Here is a 19,131-nt window from a genome sequence, read left to right as displayed (position 1 = left end):
CTGGCCAAGTTTCGTCCTTGTTGATTTTGCCACTGCGGTCGGTGTGTTTTTTGTGCTCGAGTGAACTTAAAGCAAAGACTTTAAGCCGGAGCCAGAGAAATGCGGTTGTTGTTCGAACAGCAGCATACATATTGCCAATGTGTATATGGAATATTTATTAATATTTATTTGCGTCAGGCTACTGCGACCTCTGACCCTCTCGCCTTTTGGCCAGTTGCCTTATAATTAGCATGGAAAAAGGGGCGCAAAACATTTTAGATTTCCAGTGCCTTAACCTGTCATAACTGAGAAAGCGAGCCAAAGCCCAAAATGCCAACAGAAAATGTTGTCCATCCCAAGTTGGTTCTATAATTTTTTCCTGCTCTTGCTTTTGCTTCTGCTTCCCTTTGGCTGGCAATTTTCTTTTGGGCCAAGTTGCCAGTTTTTGACATAGGCCAAAACTCTGAGTAAAGCTGGAAGCCAAGCGGCAGGCAGGACCTTACTCTTTTTCTATATGCCCCTCCTCGCCTCTGAGTCTCTGCCTCCATGATAGCAGCTTAATGTGTCAGAAAATAGAAACTTTGGGTCGACTGGCTATATGCTATGCGCCGTTGCCCTACTACAAAAGTTTATCAATCAAAATGAGGCAAAAGTTGCTCTAACAAATCTCTTCGCAATCTATGCGTAATTTTCTAGAGTTTGCCTTTCGTTACACGTTACACGCGGCGTAACATCTTGGTGGAGAATTTATTTTCCAGCATTATTTCATTGGAATTTATTCACTTTTAGCTGCTTGTTTCACTTACGGCGACTGATGAATGAGCAAAGATTTTCCACTAATAAGTTTTCTTGTAATTCTACGATGGAGTTTATTGCAAAGAAGTTTGGTACAAGTTTCTCTAGATGGTCTGAGGGATGGATTTAACGATAATTTTGCGGAAGATATATTAAGTTTGAAAGTGATCCAAGTAAGACCAGAGAGATGATTATTTTGTGAGTTAATAATAGTTGCTCAAGGAATATTTATGTTGCTTATTAAAGGAAGAGGATTTAGTCTCATTTGAGAAACTAAAATATATTTATCTCTGCCTCGACATCTTTATCTACTTTTCTTTTTCATAAACTCATAGATTCTATCGTTTTACTATGTAATATATGTTTTCTTTAATTTTTTTCCCTCACTTCTTCACATTCACGCACGTTTTCTTAAAAATATATCCTATTGCTATAACAAGTTTTCTCTTTAATTTACTTACCTAAATGCTGATCGACTCGCTTCTTGGGCTTCTGTACGGAGGCATAGGGATCACTGCAGTAGTCCTGCCGGGACGGATTCTGGCTATTCCTCAAATTGTGATACTCATCGCCCACCTGGCTGGGTGTGGCCGTCAGGTGCGGATATGGGGCATAGTCATCCACGGCCCCGTAACCGCCATGGGTCAATGGATCGTAGCCATAGTTGGGCTGCTGCTCCACGTACTGGTTAAGGGGCGCCTGGACCATTCCCTGCTGATTGCCCACAGCTGCTGCGGACATCTTCACCTGCCACAGCGAGTCCTGTGAGTTGACACTGCCGCCGTTGTTTGAGTTGGAATAGTTGTTCTCCATGTAGCCCATGTTGACCCCTGGAAAATCCAGAAAGAGAGAGAGAGAAAGTTGAAAAGCGGAAAAAACACAAATGATGAATGAGTATTTTTTTGGCAAAAAAAAATAGAGTCAAGGTATGCATACTTTCTATGAAAAAAATATGGGTGAAAATAATATAAATCTGTATGGAAAAGTCTTTAAAAAGTGACTTCATTTTGAAAAAGGCTTGAATTTACTGTGAAATTAAATTAAGAGAGCTAAATTCAAAGAGAGAAATCAAGTTAGTTCCTTGCTAAATGATTATTTAAATGCAGTTTTGTATTACAACAGTATTTAAATAATTGTAAAACTTTACTTTTGCTTCTTTATCTATTTTTCTCTGCTTTATTTAAATGAATTATATTATTATTATTATTATTATTATTATCCTTGGCACCACTAATATTTGAGCCTGCATTGTATGTATAATTGTTTAACACTGACTATTTGGCTTTTGGCCAAGTAAAACTTTCGCTCGTTTTGGCAGTTAAATAAAATTTAATTAAAATTAAGCAAAAGTTTTGCTGGCTCCAAAAAAAAAAAAAAAAAAAAAAAAAGAGCAAAGTTAAAGTTCTCTTAGACTAAGCCTGAACACATTTTTATTGATTGACAGAGGCATAAAATGAATTTATTAACTGCCTTAAAAAGGTGGCTTCGCTATGTCTCGGACTCGCAGACGAGGCGTAATTAATAGTTCATCACATTGCGCATACGCCGCGTGTGCCACTTAAAATCTATCCAAGCGTCAAAAACCCTTGAAGCGCCGAGAAGAACCTCCACTCTCTCTTTCTCCGATTTGACAAATTTTTATGAGGGAGCAGGAGAAAGCCTGTGTCCTTCGGTCCCGCTTTTGATGAGGAGCAGCTGGTGCTCCTATTTTCCCCCCACTCGAGGTCCTTTCCCTTTCCTCATTCATTGTTCGAGAGGCAGCCTGTCCTGGCGGTGCGTGCCTGCTGCCTGAACGCATTTATTATTATTTTTATATCGTGATAAATCACTCATAAATATTAAACGCACGCTTGCCGGCAAACACAAAAAACTTTTTGAATTTTGAGTTGTGCCCAAAACAAAGCAAAAATAAAACGAAAATAAAACAGGGGAACAGGCGGAAAATTATTCCCAACAACATAATCTTTTGCATTTTAGGGGATTTGTCACCTCGAAAAAAGGGTTCTTTATGCATTTTTAATAACATTTTAAATTTATAAATATTTTTGGTATATGTTCTATTTGATTTTTATTTGGTATATTAAGTAAACTCTGTACTGTACTGTTTTCTTTAATTTCTGTACCATTTTATTGAATTCTTCATATTAAAGCCTCATTTGCTTTAAAGTTTAATCCTTTTAGTATTTATTTTTTAGAAAAAACTTTAATTTTGAGGTCTTTTTCCTTTGCTATAATTTCCTAAAGTTTTGTTTCCGGTGCACTATCTTTTATGGCAGCATTTAGTGTCACGCATCGCAAAAGTATGCAATAAAAATGTTCGATTTTTAGTGAATTTCCACAGATTGGGTCGCATTTTCTTCTTTCAAAAATAGCAAGAGGTTTGGGAAATATGCTTATATAACGCATATAAAAAATCAAATATACTATATATCATATATTCCTTATATAGCCCACATTCTTAACCCTGAAAACTGGGTTTTTATGGCCAGTTTTCGGTACTATTCGCGTGCTAAAACCGGGCCTCGCTTCGCTCACTTTTATGCCTCGTTTTGGTGGGCGTGATAATTTTTATGATTAGCCATAAAACTAAAACAGTAATAATATTAACTTCATTTACATTTCATGCGAACAGAGCAAAGTTTTTCGCCGTTCTTTTCCCCTATATTTGTTTTTATTTGCTCAATGGAAATTTGCATATTTGCTTGAGTAATTTTATGCCTCAACGTAGAACTCCTGCTTCCTGCTTGTGCTCTCTGCCTTTTGTTAATATAAAACATTTGGCAATTGCAACAAAATATGGTGGGTAAAACTTTTCAATTTGATAAGCATCAAATCTTTTGTCGGCGGCAACTTTTGATTGCTCAAGTTTGCCAAAAATATTTGACCGAAATAACAAAAATTCTCCAACCCCACCCCTCGGTTGTTGATGAAAATTTTAATGCATTTCCATTGTCTGGGAAGCAATTTTGCCTACACTTTATTTTTATTTTTTTCTGCTTCCTATTTTCCTCTTTTCTCTTATTTTTTATTTTCATTTTTAGCAATTAAAGTTTGTCAAAGTTTTGTGCATTGATTTGAGCAAATAATAATAACAACAGTTTGTGGCATAGTCACGCCTCTCAGTCCGCGATGTTTTCCATTTTCCCACCCCCAAGAAAAACAGCTTATTAAACCCGCTCCTCACTGCCCCCTCCCCTCGCGTAGTTTGCTCTGGGAAAATCTTTTCATGTAAAAGTGCTTGGCTGGTGGAAAGTTTTTCCCTCTAATTCACTCGACAAACTTTTCAACCGGAAGCGCTTACAATTATGCAACATTTTTGTGCAGCAACTACAGCGAGCTGCAGCAGCAGCAGCGGCAGCAGACGCATAATAAAAACAGTTTCAAATGCCATTAACGGTTAACTAAATAGCAGGCTGCCTGCCCCGGCACCAGAGGGTTAAAGAGTTGCAAATGGGGAGCACACAACTTGTGCTGGCAACAGCCTCAGCCTCCTTTAGCTCCACTCCAGGACTTTCTCCTTCTCGGCTTCCTACTCACTGGTAACTCCTCCTTACTCCTGCTCCTTTCAAAAAAACAAAACTAAACTCAACTGAACTGAAGGGAATGGCTTGAAGCGGAAGGCAACTCATCTCAGTTGAACTCTCGAGCCCAGTTTTGGTGTTCAGGGGGCTTTTTAGGGTGTTAATGGCACCAGTTTTGCTCCTTATCTAGGTTTCTCACTCTACACAGGGGGAAATTTGAAGGGATATCAGGGGAAAGTTATAAAACTAAAGGGGGAACATTTGATTAATCAATTTTATTTCATATGAGAGTCTAAAGAAGTAAGTTTCTAGGATTAGATCAACAGGTAAGTCTTCTTGACCCAAAAATCTTTTAAAATAAACAAAGGATTTCAAAATAATTCAAAAGGTATTTGTAAAGGTTGCATATTAATCATATTTTACATTAAATTGTCCAAAATTTATGTTGTGTCATATTTTATATATTATTTGTGATTTTTCAACTTTGATATTTACTAAATTCTAGTAACATAAATATCCTTTCTAAAGTTTCTTGTTTATTACAGTTTAGCTCTTGTTTTAACCATTATACTTTAATAAATAATACTTTAAAAAGAGATATACTTTAAATACTTTAAAGAGAGGACACTTTTATACTACACATTTAATTTACATTTATAAAAGGTTAACAAATTAAAAGCCTGCGAAAAAGTATTTAATTCCATAGGTTAAATAATCATTACAATTATTTCAGAATATACATTTCAGACTATAAACTTTCTTCTTAAACCCCTTTCTTCTACCTTAGCATTTCTTCCAACAAACAAATATCTATAAATTCCTTAATTTTAATACCATTTTTCCAGTGCTTATAAAATTTAACCTCCTTCCTCCCTCTGACCTTTTTTTTTTCTTTTGTTTTGGTGGCTCTCCTGATCCTTGCCTTGTTGCACTTTTAATTAGCGACGCGACTCGGAGACTCGAAGTTTTGAGAGTCGGAAGTCGAAGGATGCTGCTGCTGCTCCTGCTGCTTGGCATTTGCCCTAAATGCGCTTAAATGTAGCAGGCACACAACAAGGGCCCTGCTAGTAATTTTTGGATGGAAAAGTGCGGGAAAAGTGGCAAAGTTCCTGCACTTGCCGTGTTGCAATTTTCCCCACCCCAAAAAGTTGTTTCTCAGTTTCTCAGATTTCTCTCCGTTTTTTTTTTTTGGGTTAATGAATGAAAAGCCTGCGAGGGCGGCAGAAAGTAAAATAACTTTGTTTTGTTTTTGGGGGCCCAACTCAACTCTCAACGGGAATTCAACGTGTTGTTCCTGATCAGCTGAGCATGACAGAATTTCTTATTCTTGGCCCAAAGAAAAGCAAGTTGAGAGAGAGCAACAGCAGCAGGTCAAGGGTATTTTCTTGACGCTTTTCATCATAATCATTTAAGGGCTTGTGCCAGCCAGACTTTTCCTTCAAATTCCTCTTGAATTTCCCACTAGCAGCACCTGCTTTTTTTTATTTTCTATGCCAACTGAGTTTAGATTTAAGCCAATTAGTTTGGCCAGCTGCAAAAGAAGAAAAAACAAAAGCCAGCAGCAGCGGCAGCAGCAGCAAATTGGAACTCATAGATTGTGTCTTCGGTTTGTGTGTGGTTTGGGGTCTGTTTTTTGGTTCAGATTGGTTTGGCCGGGTTTTCCCCTGGTTTGGGTTAGGTCAGTTGGCCGGTTGGCCGGTTTGCCGGTTAGCTGGTTAGCTAGTTGGTCGGGTCAGTCACTCGGTCGCCCGTCCAGTCAGCTGTGCCAAGGCTGCTGGCAATGATAGCACCAGCTGCTGCTTTTGCTGTCCCCTTTAACCCTAACCCCTTGGTAGTTAGTCCCTTTCGCTTTTCCGCTCGCTCACAACTGTGAATACAAGACAAACATGTTCGAGAGGGCAATCACTGGCAGAAAAAAAACAAAAAAACAAAAAACACCAAGAGATTGAGTGGAACAAAGGGCAGCGAAAGCTGGCCTAAAACTGGGCAAAGGGTTAGGCACTGGGAAAAATATTGAGTAAATATTATTTGTGAAATATTTATAATACTTCGGTGAAGAAAAATATTTGTAGTTTATATTTGGTAACAATAAGTACTCATGTAAAAAGTTACTAATAAATCACAAATATATAAAATATAAAAATATTATATATTAGCAAAATAAACTATTTGTTCATTCAAACTCAAAAACTTGTAAAAAAAAATTATTTTTCAAAATGATATTTTGTCGTTTTTGGTAAAATTGTAATAAAAATAAATATTTGAATCTGAGAAAATAATAAAATATGGCATAAAATTATTAGAAATAAATATTATACCCTAAAATATTTATTTTATGTAAATTAAAAGCAGATATTTTTAAATAATATTTACATGTTTTAATACTCTAATCTTAGTCAAAAGCCAGAAAGACAGTGTAGGAATCATTTCCGATCCTATAATTCATATATATTCTTGATCAGCATCAACAGCTGAGTCGATCTAGCCATCTTAGGCAGAAATTTAAAATTTTTAATTTTTTTATAATTTTTTTAAGGGGTTAATCGTTAAAATTGTCTAAAAAAAAACAATTCAAAAAATTTTAATTTTTTTTTTAATTACAAATTGAGTATGCAGATATATTAACTAACTAAAAAATAACATAGGACAGCTTTCCGAATTGAAATTAAGCCATTTTTGGGTTAGTTATGAATGGTTTAATTTCGGCAAGAGTACTCAAATTTAGGCTTTGAATATTAAATAATTATTGTTGGAAAAAAATTCTAAATGTTGCAAATTGGTATATATGTATAAATATTATTTTCTTACAAATTATTTGGTATAAATATTTGATTGGACTCCCAAAAAGAAATCCAAAAATTCTTTCAAGTTCCACAAATATTTTTCAAGTGTCAAAACTAGCACCCCCTTGAAATAACCCTTCCCCCCTGCAACCCTTTTTTTTTTATTTTTGCTTGCGTTTTTGGGGCGTGCAAAACTATTTTGCGGCTATTTGCTTTGCGGGTGGGCCAAGCCGGGCGCCGCGTGCATTTTAAGCCCCGAACTAAACAGAGGGAGAGAGTGGGAGGAGAAGAGCACCCAGAATCCCATAGAAAATACACCCACCCCCCCGTATATAGAGGAAAATCCCGGTGGGGGTCACACCCAAACCCAAACCCTAAACCTAAAACCTAGCCCCAAAGTTGAACATGGCAGACATTTGTTGGCCCGACGCGCGCCCGGGTTCATGGCTTTATTTATTTAGCGCATAAATTTGCCAAGCGCGAGATTCCTTCTGTTTTGCTTCTATTTTTATTTATTTATTTTTTTCGCTTAGTTATTTTTTTGTGTTTTCTGCATTTGTTTTTTTTTTTTTGTAGTTTTCCTCCTCTCTATTTTCGATGGTTGGTTGGCTCTTCTGTATATGCGACGAACGACATTTGTTTGCATTTATTTGGTTTTATAAATGCCAGCAGCTGCTTTTGTTCTTTGCCGCCGTGAATTTATTTAGAGGGACATGTCCTCGCCATTGTAGTCGTTGTTTTAGTCGTTGTTTTAGTCATAGTCTAGCCGTGGGCGTATCCTTTATCCCCCAGACTCTGACTTGGAGACCTCTGAGAGAGAGTCCTGATTCTTTATTTGGTAGAGTGCAAAAAACTTGCAAGCAAGTCTGTATTAAATGCCTTTTGGGTTTAAAGTGGTGAAAGTTAAGGAATTGTAACTGATTTGACTGAGATTATTGGTTAAACAAATACATTTTCGATAATTAAATTAACAATTAGACCTTACTGAATAATAAACATAAATTCTCTTGTATTTGTAGTTCCTAATTTTAGATTATTGATTAAAGAAAGAAATAGATTTTAAATAATTTAGTTAATTATTGACTTACTGCTTATTAAACATTAAATTATACATCTCCCTTTTAAGTGCAGTTTTGTCTGAGTTTATTGATAAAAGAATATTTTATACAATCTAGTTAATTGTTGACTGTACTCCTCATTAAACATCAAGTTATTGGTTCTCTAATTTACTTTAACAAAAACAATTTGAATTAAATTTTCCTAAAAGGTTTTTCGCTGGTGCAAGTGTAATTTTCCTTAAACTCCTTTCCCTTTTTTTCCTATCTCCTTTCCTTGGCTGCTGCCTGCACTTTCGCTCTTTGCTTGATTGTTTTTATTGTCGTTGCCGGTTTACATGCAAAGTTCATTAGGTTTTTGGCCTAGGTCGAAAGCAATCGTGGCTATAAGAGGAGGCCGGGAAATGGGAAATGGAAGGGGGGACCGTTAACGAGCCCGAAAAGTGCAGGCAACTACAACAATGAACCGAGAAAACTCTCAGTGGCAGACAAAGTGTAAAATGAAGGGGGGTTTATTTGGCACAGAGAAAGAAATATATATTAACTATTTCAAATTCAAATTTAAAGTAATTTAAAACAGTTTCTAAAACATATTTTAAATGTTTATGAATTATTTGAATATATTTTGTTATATTAAAGTATTTCCTTGTTTCGGCAAATGTTTTCTCCAGTGTCAAACGAACTTGGAGGTCCTGGGGTTTTCCGTTAGCATCTGCCAAAGGACATTTTCGAATGGCATGGAGCCACCGTGTGCGCTTCGGCCCTGTGGCTACCCTGCTCCTTAAGCGGCAATTAGCGTTCACAATGAAATGGAGTAGCAGGAGCAGGAGCAGGAGCAGGAGCAGGGTTTCCTCCTTTTTCCCCCAGCTTTTTCCTCATCCTCTGCAATGCGATTTCCGCTTTCCTAGACTGCAACCCTTTATTATTCATGCCACTTTCACTTGGCAAATTAGCTCTGTAACTGCAACTCCCACTGCTTCTGCTTGGCCGCCTTCCTTACAATCGCTTTTAAATGCAATTAAGTGGCAATGTTTGCCCCCTCCCCCTCGCCCCAGCATCCACTCATTGGTTTTAACCCCCTAATGCCCCCCTCCCCAGGCGACGGACTAAGCGCCTTAAAATTTTAATTGGCCTTTTCTCGCACAAAAAAAAAGAGTACAAAATACGAAATACAATTGAAACTCGAAATTGGCAGGAGTTGGAAAATCCAAATTGCTGCCATTTTGAGGCTTAACTAATTTAAAAGAAAATTAAATTTTACAATATTGGGGGTTTGTGTTTTCTATCCTATTTTTGAGGAATTTTTAATTTGCACATCATTACTTTTTCCCTCCTCCCTTTGTATGTGAAAGATTAAGCTTCTGACATTTTTTTGCCATAAAGAAAAGTGTGTGGTGAGTGGGCAAAAAATAAAAAGGAAATATAAACGAAAACCAGAACAATTAATAATGAATTGTCTGGCGAATTGTGTGAAACCGCCAAAAGGGAGTGGTGAAAATGCGCAGAAGGTAGCCCCGAGTCCAGTTTTCCCCCATACAGGAAAACTCAGGAAGGGTCCAGGATGAATGGACGTGTACGACGACAGCAACAAACAATTGAAAATGGAAAGTATATTACAAAATGCTCAACACAACAGCAACAAAACAACAACAAAACAGAAACAAGGGGGAAAAAATAGGAGAAAAAAACTGTTGAAAACGTTTAGAAAAAAATTGCTGTTTCAACAAATTTACAACGGAAGTGGAAAGTGCTTTTCCCTTCGCAGTCTTTTCCCCGCAGGTGCGTAGCCGCGCTTTGATGAATGCCCGACGCCACCATCATCGATTTGCACTCAACTCCATTTTGCACTTTTCCCGTTTCACACACACATACACATACACATAATTTTCAGAAAACCTTCCTCTGCTCCTTCTCCGGAATTTCCCCTTAAACGTCAGCACGGACTTTCATTTATGTGTACGGAAGTGTATGTATTTTTGTGGCTATGAATGTGTTCTTGGTGGACAATGAAAAATCACCGCACCAGATTCAGAGCATAGGTGTTGTGTGTTTTCCATTTTTTTGGGAAAATCGTTAAAAAAAAAAGAGGGGGACAGCCACGAAGACTTCCCAGCCGGAGGTATTTCTCACTTTGGGGACTCTTTTTAGTTCTTTTATACCTTTTTCATATCTTTTTTGGTTCTTTTTTGGGTAAAGAACACTTGAAAAAGGTTTAAAAACAAGTACAAATAAAATATGTAAAGGTAGAAATATGGAATTATATCTTTAAATTTATAATTCATTACGAAATAGCATTTTAAAGTTTGAAAAACACTTTGTTCGGAAGATATTTCCTTATCTACTTTAATGTTTTCTGACTCTAGTTATATTTCTTTCATTTTCAAATAAATATTCCTTACTATTTTCAAATATCTTTCCCTTAACTTCTTACATAAATCATATATTCCCTGCAATTCTAACCTCTATAAGCAATATATACACTTATTTAACCCTTCTTCACTTTTCCCCCTCTAAAAAAAATATATAAATAAATAAGAGTAAAAATTTTCCGGTTTTCCACTTACATTCATTTCCTGGCATTGTGTGTGCCGTGAGTCCTGGAATTCCATTGACTCCCATGCAACTGCTACCAATGCCTCCGACTCCAACAACGCTGCCAACTCCCATTCCGCTGACCACACTTCCGCCGACCCCGACACCAACTCCTCCGGGTCCAACGCCTCCGCCACCCACCACACCGCTGCCCGGATGATAGCTGTACCCATTCTGAGTGGCATACAACGCTGTCTTTTGCTCCTCCATGCTCAAGGCAAGATCCATCGAATGCTCCAGGGCCTTGTTGTCCAGTCCCGAGGCGGGGTAGTAGGGCGGCGGTGCCTGATTCTGCTGGGCAGCCACTATCGATGGTCGGACGGAGTCCATCTCGTAATCCTTGGCGGCGGCGCTCTTCTTGGACTGATTGCGCTTGCAGCGACAGAACATCAGGATCAGGCCGGCAAACAAGGCGAACACGATGCAGGACACGATTATCGCAATCAGTGTGGGCGTGGCCAGGGCACTAGCCTCTGCAATATACGGGCGACCAACTAGGGGAAGAAGGGGGAGAGAGAAAATAGAATGGAATGAGTACACAGGAGAAAAAAAGGGTACAGTCTAGTATAAGAAGGAAATTTTAAGGATTTCAAAGGAACTTTTTAATACTAAGAGGGAAGGAGTCATTTCCGACCCTATAAATCATATATATTCTTGATCAGCATTAACAGGCGAATCTTTCTAGACATCTCCGGGGAAATAAAAATTTTCTCAAATTTTTTTCAAGTTTTTATAATCAAATTTTCATCTTTAAATTTTGAAAAATTGATAAATTTTTATTTTGTTTTATTTATTAAAATGAGTATGCAGCTTTATTAACCTAAAGAAAACTAGCATAGAACATCTTTCCGAATTGAAATTAATGAATTTTTGGCTAAGTTATGAGATTTTTAAGAATTGATTTGTTGAAAAAATTTTAGTCCAAAAATATTGATAAATATTGTCCTAAATAATGGTATTGTAATTTTAGTCAGAAGATTGAAAGGCCTCATTTATATAATGTATGTAAATATATTCTTAATCCAACAGAAAAAAATATTTTTTCTAAATTGTCAATTTAAAAAAAAAAATACATAGTTTAATAATTTAGTTACATTGTTAAAATTTTCAAAAATTTTAATTTTTATAATTTTGGCTTATTTATTCACCTAATAAAAATTATTATAGAAACGCTTTCTGAATTTAAATTATGGAATTTTTGACTTAAATCTTGAAATTTTGCTATAAATTAATGTTTAATATAAGTTCTTCTTGACAAGGCTAAACATTAATAATTTGAGTAAAAGATGTCTATACCAGTATCTAAGCTTTATAGAAATATTAATCAATATTTTAATTTGTAGATATATTATATATAGATATGTTTAATATATCTGATCAATTTCAGCCTTAAATTTGCAATTTATACGAATGCAATATTTTTAAATAGGTTAAATTTCGTTATATCAAATTTAAAGATATTTTTGGTACTTTTTCCACAAATGATTTTCGATGTAGTTAATTTCAATAATTTAATTATCTAATTATTGCTCACTATTCTATAAGTTGCTACACTACAGTAATTTACAATAATAAATTCAGTCAAAATAAAAAAAAAAAAAAAAAAAAAAATCTAATTATTTGTCAAAATCTCAATACAATATATGCTTTCATATATAAATTCAGACTTTTTCTCCAAGTATTCATCCCTAATACAAGCTACTTTTCATAACTGACACATTGAACCTCATTTTGGGAATAAACTCGTAATTTTTGTTCCCCCTTTTTTGTGAACACTGTAGCTGAAGCCGATAGCGAGATGAAATGAAGGCATGAAAAATGCATTGCAAGGAGTTGAAGTGGATGGATGGATGAATGGTTGGATGGTTGGATGGATTGTGGGTTGAATTGTGGGTTGAATGGACTTGGTTTGCTTGGATGGATGAGATGGAGATGGAGGTGAAAACCACTCGCTGGTTGGCTGGATGAGTGATTGATTGTCCGCCGGCTGCCGGCTGCCGGCCATTCAAGTGGTGCAATTGCTCGTAATGGCTTTGCATATAATGGAAATCATCAGCATCGCAGGAGAGTAACCAGCACCATATATCCTTCACCCACATTGCCTGCTTGCTTGCTTGCTTGTTTATTTCATTGTTCTTCAAATACCCTTGCAATGGTTACTTATTTTCCTTCAAAAAGCACAATTTCTAGTGTTTTTCTAGTTTTTCATTCAATGGAAACTTTTCTAATGGAAAGAAGCTTTAATTATATACATATTTTCTACTTACTCTCAGCATCTGTGTAATCGCCGCAATGCTCCTGATTCGTCCTCAGACATAGTTTCACTCTCACCACAGGACTATCGTCCTCGAGAGCCAGACTGTTTAGACCATGGTTATCCTCCTCATCACTGATGGTGTGTCCCAAGGCACGTCCTCCTCCTAACCTCCTGGCACTATTCAAACGCTCCAAGATCTTCTCCTTGTGCGTGGGTCCAGCACCGGACAGCTGAAGATTCTCCAGAGTATCCACAACTTCCCAGGCTGGCATCGGAGTATCTGCATTTACCATGCTCTCCACCACAGCCATGAGGGACAGACATGTGGCACCCACATCGATGCCCAAGGTGCGAGTACTCGGCTCATAGGTCACCTGCAGTGGCGGTGGGATTCTGCTAACCTTTGTGGTGACCAGAATCTCACTGGAGTAGGGAGAATTACTCTTGGGATTCAGGGCCTTCACCTTGAAGGCATAACTCTGATGCTGCTCCAAGGAGGTAACTTTGCAGGGAATATCCCGCTGGCAATCAACTTCCACCCAATCCGAATTCGAGTTAGCCAAATTGGCACAGTCGGGAATCACTTGCTCCTCCCGTGGCATTGCCACTCGTCGATAGCTGACAAAGAACTTGGTTTTGCTCAAACCACCATCGAAACCAGGATCCCAGCTAAGGGAAACATAGTTGTGACCAACATCGGTGGATCGTAGATTGGTGGGTTTCTCTGGGGGTCCCTTCTGTTGCAGTCTAATGGGAGCTCGGATGGTATCCAAAGTATTTGCCACTCGGCAAGTGTATTCTCCATAATCCGAATGCGTCAGAGAGTTGATTTTCAATACAGATGTGTAGATATCATTGTTGTCTGTGGTGGTACTGATCTCATAGTGTCCATCCGAAGACATGGTCAATGGTGAGGGATTATTGCCAAACTGCCATTGGAATTCTGGCTTGGGATATGCCTGAACCTTGCACACAACCTCTGCAGTCTCCCTAATATCGAAAGCCACCTTATTGTATTGATGCAGGACAATGGGTTCATGTTCGATCCTCAGTTGCATCGAGGAATTGGCCGAGTTGACTTCATTCTGATATAGACACGTGTACAGACCACGATCTCCAGGCACCAAGGCATTACCATTGGGTCTGGCTTTGCCCCTAAATTTGAGCTGACTCTGGACAGTGACCATACCGTTGAGACCCTGATCGGGATTGGTTTGCACTTCGTACAGGTTCTCCTCTGGCAAAATCTCCATGCCATCCTTCAGCCACTTGACACTTGGAGCTGGTTTACCCTTGGCACTGCAAGTCACCGTATAATCCGTATCCGCCACTCTCCTTGTCATATGCTGCTGCAACTTGGCCAGGAACTGAGGTGGTTGATGAATCTCCAGGACAATGGTGGCCATCATACCGATGCCCAGTTCATTCACGGCATGACAATGATACTTTCCCTCATTGCCCAGGTGAGCCTTGGGTATAGAATACTGTGGACCTTGAGCCAAGATCTTCTGAGTGCTTGAGAATTCACCATCCATGTCGCGGAACCATCTGTATTGGGGAACTGGCCAGCCTGGAGGATTGGCGGCACAGGTGAGTGTGACACCATTACCAACATGAACCACCGGTTTGTTGGGTGTAATGTACGCCTGTCCAGGACGATGACGAACCAGTAGGGCCACCGTGGAGTTACCCACGCGTTCACTTCGCTCCATACCCTGACTTTGCATTATATTCACAGCTCGGCAAATGTAATTGCCGGCGTGTTCAGCTCGAACAGAGTTTAGGGTCAAAACATCGCCACTATGACGGAAATCGGGAGCATTCTCTTTCAGCCACTCGATGGTCACCGGTGAGGGATTGGCCGTGACATTGCAGCGAATGGTCACTGTGTCACCTTCTTCGGCCTCTCTAGTCTTGGACTCAATCACCACCGTGGGCGGATACAGGATATCCAGGATGAGTTCTTGCTCTCCCGTCTTGCCAAGACCATTGTCCGCTATGCAGGTGTATTTGCCAGCATCCCCGACACTCACCCGATGGATCGTGTGGACCAGTGAGGAACTGATGAAGCGACCATTACGATTCCATCGAACATTCGGCACCTTGGGCTTGGCATCCACGTTACACTCCAGCTTGGCAGTCCGGTCACGTTCCACTCGCAAAGGATTCTCTGGTCCAACCTCGACGCGGGGATAATCTGGAAAGGAAAAATAAGAAAAATAACAGCGAAAATTAGTCAAGTCACAGAAAGGCAAAATCAGTGGAGGAATCAAAGCAAACCACCGAGCACCGAGAGCATGAAAATTAATAAACACGCAGCATTTTTGGCATAATCAGGCGGCATAATCCAAAACTTCTAATTGAATTAATCAGTGAGGAAAATGGGAACTGAAGAGGAGCTGTGGAGGAGCTGGTCATGATTAGTCTCAAGCTGGTCTCTGATTAGACACGAAATTTGTCAATTATTAATTAAACTAATGAAGTGTCTGAAGGTCGACCCAGGCCCAAAATCCTGCGCAAGGGTCATTATCCGTATCCAAAAACGTGGGGTTAGAATTGGGTTTTTGTGGGTATAATTTGCAGTTGAGTTGAGTAAGAATTGTGTTCAAAGGGTTTACTTGATGGGGTTAGGAGATATCTTTTGAGAAATTATATTTTTTAATGCTTGAATTAACTAATAAATTAATTAGTATTCAATAGGGGGGAAATTATTTGAGTCTCTTTTGAATATAATTGTTAAGACTTTTATTTTATGTTGGTAGCTAAACCAGGACCTCTTCTAATATTATCCTCTTTGGTTTCAATAGAACAATTAACTCAATTTAATTATCCAACTCTTTTGATACACAGTTTCCTATAATTAAACCATATAAACTGCATTCCATTCTCCACACATAAGAACTTCTTCTTCTGCTTCTGACTTTTTACGTTTTGTCATCAGGTAATTTCCCGGCCACAGTTTTCCCTTTACCTCCACTCCCTTTATATTATTTTTTTACTTTTTTACTCTTCCAACTCGAATCTATCCACAAGTTAAGAGTCCAAGTTGGAAGAGCTAAAAGACTGCAAGTCATAGTCCAACATTAGTGGCCTCTTATGCACCACAAATGGCGTGAAATTATGTCTGTTCCCGGGCACCACTCCACTCCACGGATTCTTGGAGTCTTCTCTCCTCCTCTCCACCACCGCAACCACTTTGTAATTAACTGCCCTCTGGATAAGTGTCGCCAGCTGCCTAATGACTTTGCTCATAAACTCGCACTCGCCGACCGACCATTGACAGGAGGACAAGAGGAAAAAAGAGCAAAGGGAGGTCAGGAGGAGGAGCAGGGGCAGAAGCAGCAGGAGGAGCAGGAGGACCAGGAGGAGCAGCAGGAGCAGGAGGACCAGGAGGAGCAGGAGGAGCAGCAGGAGCAGGAGCAGGAGGAGTCCTCTCAAGAACTTTACTCGCCGCAATCTCGAGAAATTGGAGCAGGCGACCCACGGTCTCTGGTAGCCTTCTCTCTCTGTCCTCTTGGCCACAATTCCACCGTCTTAGCCTTGCGCAATCTCCTTTTACCTTTACTCCTCCTGCAAATTATAGTAAATTGCGTGATTCTCCAACCGGGTTTACCTTTTATGAAAGGTCTGCTGGAGTCTAAGCGGGTTCAGGTGTCTCGGTTATACAGAGAAATAAATTTATAAATTAAGTTGTGGTTTCCTTCTAGTATTTATAAATAACAAGGTCTTCTAATATGAAACTGTAGAACAGCTTTTATTAAAAGACTTTAGGTTTATCTATCTTTTGTTTGTATATGCATTAAATCTTATAGAATTCTTTAGTTTTAGTAAAGAATTATAAAATGCATAGATAGTTTTGGATATTTTTAGGAAGTCTAATTAATACAACACATATTATTTAGGAAGATTTATTAGTAAAATAATATTAAAAAGTTCTAATAATTATTTCATCTAACTTTACATTTTTACTGCAATGAAAACTAAAGATAGTGCCAAATTTGTTTTATCTTTGTAAAAATCTTTTAATTTCAGTTCAAAGCTTAAAACACAGTGAAGGAATCATTTCCGACCCTATAAATTATATATATTCTTGATCAGCATGAAAAGCTGAATCAATTTAACCATTTTTGGTTGAAAAAAAAGGTTTCAACATTTTTTTCAATTTTTTTTTTTTTTTCAAAAAAAAAGATAATAGTTAAAACTTTATAAAATAGTCAAAAAATTCAACTTTTTAAAATGTTAAATTAAGTAAGCAGATTTGCTAACCCAATAAAAACTAGCTTGGCAACGCTTTCCGAATAGAAATTAATGCATTTTTGGCTGAGTTATGAAGATTTGCATCTTCAAGGATATACCAATTTCCCTCTGAATTCCGTAATCTTTCTGTATATTAATTTGTAAATATTTTTTCCAGTGCATCTTTGAACTAAACCTCAAAGTCTTAGCCTCGAGACTCGCGTCTTTTGCGTGTTTATGTGCGTGTAATTACATTTGATTGTCTGGCTTTGTTCGCCGGCGACCGGTAACCATTAAAGCATTGTTTGGTTAGAAATCAAGACCCGCTTCTGTACCCATTTTGTTCCGTTCTGTACTGTTTTCTATATACAAACATAGTTATATATATATAATGTACTATGGAGTATACTTTCAGATTGCGCCACAATTGTTGCCTTTTGGCTTTTGTTTTGTTTGCGTTCCTGTTGGCCCGCTAAATGGCTTCAAATTGGCTTAATTGTCACTTGGCGAACATGTTTTACACATTTGGGCCATGAAACACAGAACTTTCTGCATTGCAGCCCTTGAGTGGTGAAGTGGGCGGGGTGTACTGACCTGAAAATAGGCCTTTCATTTTCCCCTGATTACTTTAAAATGGACCCCCGGCAACACAGTGGAGTTTGCTTCAATTATTTTCCAACGCTTCGTGTTCATAAATAATCAAGTGAAAAACCACGGCAGGGCCAGGCAAGGGAGATGCGAAAGAGAAGCAATTTTATGCGTGTTTTGCATATAAATTTCTTGCTCAACGCTTTCGGACACGGCCCTTAAATTATGTACGCAAATAATTGAATTAGTTTACAGGATCCTTCAAGACCTGCAAGAGGGGGGAAAAAAAAGTAAAGCAAGAGAGAGAGCGAGGAAAGCAACCCCCCTGAAAATCGTGTTAGAAATATTTTTCCAATCAATTGCCAAATTGTTGCCAGGTTTCTGCGTTTTGAAGTACTGAGACGACGACATTCAGGTCCCCAACCATTCACTTGGAAAATACTATTAACAACACACAAAAGGGACCCTTGGCTAAGCAAAAGAGAATACAATTTAGGGGAAAAATAAGGCAGCAGAAAATAAATTAAAAAATTTAGTTTAGATCCTGGCTGGACATGTACAGCAATTTATATTTCTAATCCCAAGGACTTGAGGGAGAGTAAGCTAAATTTAATTTGGTACTTTTCAAGGCGACACAAGGTCTAATGCAATTTATCGAGGGATCTGCTCCTTTAGCAATTAGTTGTAAAAAGCTAACTGGTCCTAATTCTTTTTACAAGCTTAACAAAGGCCATTTTTTTAAGGCCTTGCTGGAATTTTAAGAGGAATTTTAGGGATAGAAAATAAGGTTAACCTTTAAAAGATACTATATAACATTTTATATGAGGTTCTTCTTGAAGCTTTCAACATTTTAATTGCTTTAAATTCCCAGCAACTTGAACTATCTAAAGAGCCATCAAATTAGAGCAGTCAGCTCATATATTAATTTTAATTTTAATTACACTTGGTTAGCAAGCAAAGAAAAAAAAAAAAGAGATAGAGAAAATGCGGCAGCAAATCCATTAAAAATAATCGACAAAAGCTTTAACTCCCTCAATGGCCATTGCTTAACTTGGCCAAATCCAATTTTGATGTGTGGGTTAAAGCAGGGGTCGCAGCAGGGAAAAAGTGGTGCGGAAAACTCGGCGGGAAAATTGAGGAAGGCACGCGCTGAGCCACAGGCCACAAAAGCCAAGGCAAAGGCAAAAAAGAAGAAGCTAAAGTAAAAGCAAAAGCAAAAGCAATTTGATATGACCAACAAGCGCAAAACCAAACCAAATGAACAACTCGTCCGTCCTTTCCACAATTTTCCCCATTTTCCTACCAACACTCTCCCTCATCCCCCC

The 19,131-nt window shown here is 38.3% G+C and overlaps 2 protein-coding genes across 3 annotated transcripts in view; one reads left to right on the top strand and one right to left on the bottom strand.

Moving 5' to 3' along the window:
• The window catches only part of fred (friend of echinoid), a 401,947-nt gene that overhangs the window by 115,266 nt on the left and 267,550 nt on the right, over window positions 1-19,131 (top strand). The gene's annotated exons all lie outside the window — the stretch shown is intronic.
• ed (hemicentin protein echinoid) overlaps window positions 1-19,131 on the bottom strand; it is a 110,634-nt gene that overhangs the window by 10,060 nt on the left and 81,443 nt on the right. For both annotated transcript variants that reach the window (XM_086832364.1, XM_020956891.2), the window contains exons 6-8: window positions 12,993-15,179; window positions 10,698-11,219; window positions 1,236-1,604 (exon numbers count right to left, since the gene is read on the bottom strand). In XM_086832364.1, coding sequence (XP_086688490.1) covers window positions 1,236-1,604; window positions 10,698-11,219; window positions 12,993-15,179 — 3,078 coding nt within the window. The remainder of the gene's footprint in view (window positions 1-1,235; window positions 1,605-10,697; window positions 11,220-12,992; window positions 15,180-19,131) is intronic.

The sequence above is a fragment of the Drosophila serrata genome, unplaced genomic scaffold (assembly GCF_035046125.1).
Source record: "Drosophila serrata isolate PLE 108 unplaced genomic scaffold, ASM3504612v1 contig_249, whole genome shotgun sequence".
Classification (NCBI taxonomy): Eukaryota; Metazoa; Arthropoda; class Insecta; order Diptera; family Drosophilidae; genus Drosophila; species Drosophila serrata.
The sequence above is the reverse complement of the archived record's forward strand: the minus strand, read 5'-3'. Positions and strand labels throughout refer to the sequence as shown.